This window comes from Microtus ochrogaster, unplaced genomic scaffold, assembly GCF_000317375.1.
Source record: "Microtus ochrogaster isolate Prairie Vole_2 unplaced genomic scaffold, MicOch1.0 UNK49, whole genome shotgun sequence".
Lineage (NCBI taxonomy): Eukaryota > Metazoa > Chordata > Mammalia > Rodentia > Cricetidae > Microtus > Microtus ochrogaster.
In genome coordinates, this window is record NW_004949147.1 from 854,750 (window position 1) to 859,394 (window position 4,645).

Sequence of the window (4,645 nt, forward strand, 5' to 3'; positions counted from 1 at the left end):
AACACCTTGCACGCAGCAAGCATCCTGTCCTCCTGCCTCCATGGGCCCTGGCTGCTTCTGTCCCCTGCCCAGCTCCAGCCTGCCTTACCTGCTCCCTCCTACCTCCACCTGGCCTCTCATTTCCCTCTGTTTCCTGCTACCCTGGACTTTCCTTATTTTTCTCAGAAGAAGGACAGTGAGTTTCTGAGAAGAGGGATGGGAATTCACACCAAGACAGCCTGGCCCAGAACACTCAGCTGTTTTGATGAAAGCCAGGACTGTGTTAATTGGCCCAGTAAGTTGAGAGTCAGGTGGCTGCCAACCTGAATCAGCAGGATGGAACGTGAAGGGCTGTTGTCTTTGCTGGGGCCCACTGTAATGAACTTCTGTCCCTTCCCTGCCCTATGCTAACACAGAGCTTTTCAGGGCCACGGGATTCCAGTTACCCTCCCAGTACACATTCACATTCCTCTCTTTCTCCCTTCCTACCCCGAATCTCTCTCATTTTTTTGAGATAGACTTTCATATAGCCCAGACTGGCCTCAAATTCATAGCCACAGCTGACTGTGAGTCTCCCAGGCAAGCATCACTATAGCTGATGTCTCCTGCATTTTCTTAGCAGGCATGCCCTCTGTCCACAGTGGCAAGCCACTCTCCTTCTCACAGTACCTAAGGAGAGCAAAAGCCCCACTAAAACTTAGCTTGGGTTTAACTCAATGAGTTGGGGTTTTCTTTTTAAAGACACCCTGTTTTTCATAAGAAGAATGATCTGTTAGGAAACAAAACCCACAAATTTTTATTAGCCTTTTCATGGAGTAACATTCAGTAAAATTAAAACAACAACAACAACAATAACAACAACCTAACAGATAGTTGAACAAACCAAGAATTAGTCTTGGTGACCATGCCTTCCATCTCAGCACTTAGGAGGCAGAGGCAGGTAGATCTCTGTCTGTTTGAGGTTAGTCTGATCTACATAGCGAGTTCTAGGCTAGCCAGGGCTACGTGGTGAGACCCTATTTAAATCAATGACAAGGGTGTATGTAGCTCAGTGAGTTTTGACATAGGTAAGCATGAGCTGAAGGAAGAAAATGCCAAGCTGGGTGCTGAGCTGGGTGTGGTAGAGCATATACACCTATAATCCTAGTACTTGGGAGCAAAGAGAAAGGTGGGTTGCCTAGGTTAGGTAACATAGTAAGATCCTGTTTCCAAAAGCAAAAGAGGAAAGAGCATTTCCGGCGCAGTGGTGCATGCAGATAAGCCCAGGACTCAGGACACTGAGGCGGGGGGATCTCAAAAGCAAGATGGAAATAATAAAGCAACACTTGCTAGTCCAGAGAACATGGAATATGTTTTGTTTGACAAGAAGATAAAGAAAAGTAGAACTTCAAAAATTAGGGAACTATTCAAGATCAGCTAATAATCAATCATTTGTGAGTCCTGGGGCCACGAGAAAGTGGCCTGCTGTCTCACAGCTGGCCGTGTGGTCAGTCCCTCCTGACCTATGATCTCAGGCTACTGCTCATCTTCCAGGATGTTCGTCAGCACCAGAACTCTACCTAGGGGCCAGCAGAAGGCCTTTTCCTGTAAAGCCGCGGGCAATGAGAACAAACCCAAGTGCTGAAAAGGACCTGGAGCCCAGAAGGAACTAGCGTCAGTCAGGAGGCTTAAGCCTCCTTTTCTTCCCCTGAAGGTAGAGATAGCAAACTTGCCTTTTAGGGTATCTAAAGGGTAGTGATCTTGGGGGCCCATAGGGTGGATGCTGATGTCAGAGGCCTGGAGTCTTCTGCCTGTGTTTGCTTATCCCGACTACAGATCTATCAGATAGAGCGTTGGAAAGTTCACTCTCTGGGTTTGGGAGGGGCTGTGTGGGCCCAGCCCTCCGGAGGAGGAGGGGGTAGGTCAGCACTCCTTTGGCTTCTCTCCCGGCCTTGAGCTAGTGGTTATAAGTGTGGAGGTTAAGGGTAGAGACAGGCACACGGCAAGAAGTGACAGTTGTGCGTACAGTATGCTGGCCAAGGGACTTTCCTTGCGCTCAGTGCTGGTCAAAGGCTGCCAACCTTTCTTGAGCCCTACCTGGCAGGGGCCAGTGCTGGCCATTGGAGGGGAAGCTGGCATCTCTACTAATAGTCCTCGGCCTTTCAGTGAGATCCCTTCCCCCAGTGACAATGGCTGGCTAAACCTATACCACTTTTGGAAGAAGAATGGCACACACAAAATCCACTATCATCAAATACAGAGTTTCCAGAAGTACGGCCCCATTTACAGGTAAGCCTGGCAGAGGGCAGAGGCAGGTATATGGGAGACACAGGGCTCCAGACAGGCTCAAACGTTCTGCTTGGGGTCTCAGACTTGTGTCTACGTTCTTTCATTTCTTCAAGCCTAGGGATGGTGGTAAGAGAAGCATAGACCCTCCCAATTTATGGCCCCAAGATTTCAGCTTTCTCCTTTCCCAGTTCCTTGCAGGAAGGGCTGTGAGCAAACACACCTCCAATGCCCCCTTCACCTACCGTCCTCCAGACAAAAAGACCAGCTGGCTCTCTCTACCTTCAGGGGAGAGCTAGATTTAGGTTCCCTGACTACTGGCTAAGCTCCCACACCACTTCAGGGCCAACCTCAGCTCTAGGCCCTTTGTGATTCCACACAAGTTGGTTTCCTAAGCATCTTCTAGGAGCAATGACCTTGCAGTCCGTGGCTTCTGCAATCTCAGGGTCTGTGGCCTATCCTCGCTTAACAGTACTTGTGGTCAGAAGTCTGTAGGCTACTTGTGGGCTTTTTTTTTCTTTTTTTTTGGAGCTACTTCAAGAGATGGGAGGTGCCACAGTTGTCAGGGAGCATGGAGGGCGAAGCATTTCATCCTAAATGACAAGATCCTTAGCTCTGCTTTCAAGCTGCCCCAGTCAGAGTGCCTTATTCCATCAGCTGCTCTCGCAGTCACTTTCATCTGAGTGTTGTGCTGTGTCCCTTGAAGTTGGCGTTTTCGCCCCCACCGTATCTCCACTTTCTGGAAAGAGAAGGGACTTACCAAGGTGGTAGATCATCAGACTTAAGCGAATACTGGAAATCCAGTTTGTGTATCGCCTTGCTCCACATCAGGGTGATGCCACAGTGTATAGACTGGAAGGTAGCAAGCACTAGAAGGGAGGAACTCAAAGCACCACCCTCATGGTCCCCTCACCCCCATACCATGAAGGCTCCTTGCAGTCTTTGGAGAATGGCTGAGAAAATCAGGGATGCATGAATGAATAATTGAAATCACACCCATCCTTAACCTATATGGTCCTTTAGTACCACAAAGACTGACTACTGTGTGTGTCATGTGGAGTTGCTTCCCCAATGCATTCAATAGTTTTTCTCGTCCCTCTATTTGGTTTATTTTTTGTTTGTTTGTTTTTCAAGATAGGGTTTCTCTGTGTAGCTTTGGAGCCTGTCCTGGTTGTAGACTAGGTTGGCCTCAAACTCACAGAGATCTGCCTGACTCTTCCTCCCGAGTGCTGGGACTAAAGGTGTGTGCCACCACTGTCCGACTCCTTTTGTCTCTTTAAAATGATTTAAAATAGCAGTACAATAGACCATATGTATGGACAGCTACGTTTTGAGGACAGACTTTAAGTGAGCGTTGAGCTCACACCCTTAGATACAATGTTCTGATGAGTGTCTGTCTTTCAGGTATTCTGTGGATGTCAGATCGTCGCCTTGGGCTCAAGTCTCAGAAGTGAGGCTGATGATCCTGACAGTATTTCAAGGCCTTTTAGGATGTAGCAAATATGGGATTGGATAGTGGAAGCTGGAAAAACATTGAAGGGGTGTTTTCTAGAGGCCATGAACAAGCTGAGGAAGGCCATGGCTTGTGAAGGTGGGCCTGGGCTTAGACTCTGAGACAAAAGCTGTGCATTCCAGGAGGGGGATGAAGGAGAAAGAGGGAGAAATTAGGAGAGAAGGAACACACACACACACACACACACACACACACACACACACACACACGAGGGAGGCTTGAAGTAGGGTGATGAAATGGTCAAGAGGGAAGGAGCCAGAGATAGGAGAGAGGAACGAGAGATGGAAGGACAGGGATAGAGGGATAAGGGGGGAGAGGGAGGGGAGAGAGAGAGGAGAGGAAGGACAGCTAGAAAGAGGGAGGAAGAATAGAGAGGAAGGGAAAAGGAAGGAGAGGGATGAAGGGGTGTCAGGAAGGGGGAGAGGAAACACCTAACTTGTGTCTTATGTGTATAGATATTTGTTTTTTTATAAATCAGTGGATTGTTTTTAGGAAAAAGGTGGTGTAAACAAGAGGCAGACTCTCCTGTGGCCTTTTAGTAGTTGCTTGTGTGTGTGTGTGTGAGAGAGAGAGAGATAGTGGGGGGAGGGATGGGGAGGGAGAGAGAGAGACTTACACACACAAGTGTATTGCCTCAGAGCTCTGGGAGTTAGACCCTGTGTAACATCAAGGTGCATCCGGAAGACTGGCTTCTTCTGGGATTACTCTCCTCAGCCTTTAGACCAGTCTTCTCACTTAGACACCGAGTCTTTCTTTTTCACGTCTCTGTTAGAATCTGTTTCTCTTAGAAGGACACCCGGTCATGCGTACATTGTGTGTTCCTGAGGACTGACTGTTAGGACATCCGGTCATGTGTACAGTTGTGTGTTCCTGGGGACTGACTGTTAG

The 4,645-nt window shown here is 48.3% G+C and overlaps 1 protein-coding gene across 1 annotated transcript in view; it reads left to right on the top strand.

Moving 5' to 3' along the window:
- The first annotated feature begins 1,937 nt into the window (after positions 1 to 1,937).
- LOC101995920 (cholesterol side-chain cleavage enzyme, mitochondrial) overlaps positions 1,938 to 4,645 on the top strand; it is a 15,122-nt gene continuing 12,414 nt past the window's right edge. The window contains exon 1 of the mRNA XM_005369465.1: positions 1,938 to 2,247. Within this exon, the coding sequence (XP_005369522.1) occupies positions 1,988 to 2,247 (260 nt within the window). The 5' untranslated portion in view covers positions 1,938 to 1,987. The remainder of the gene's footprint in view (positions 2,248 to 4,645) is intronic.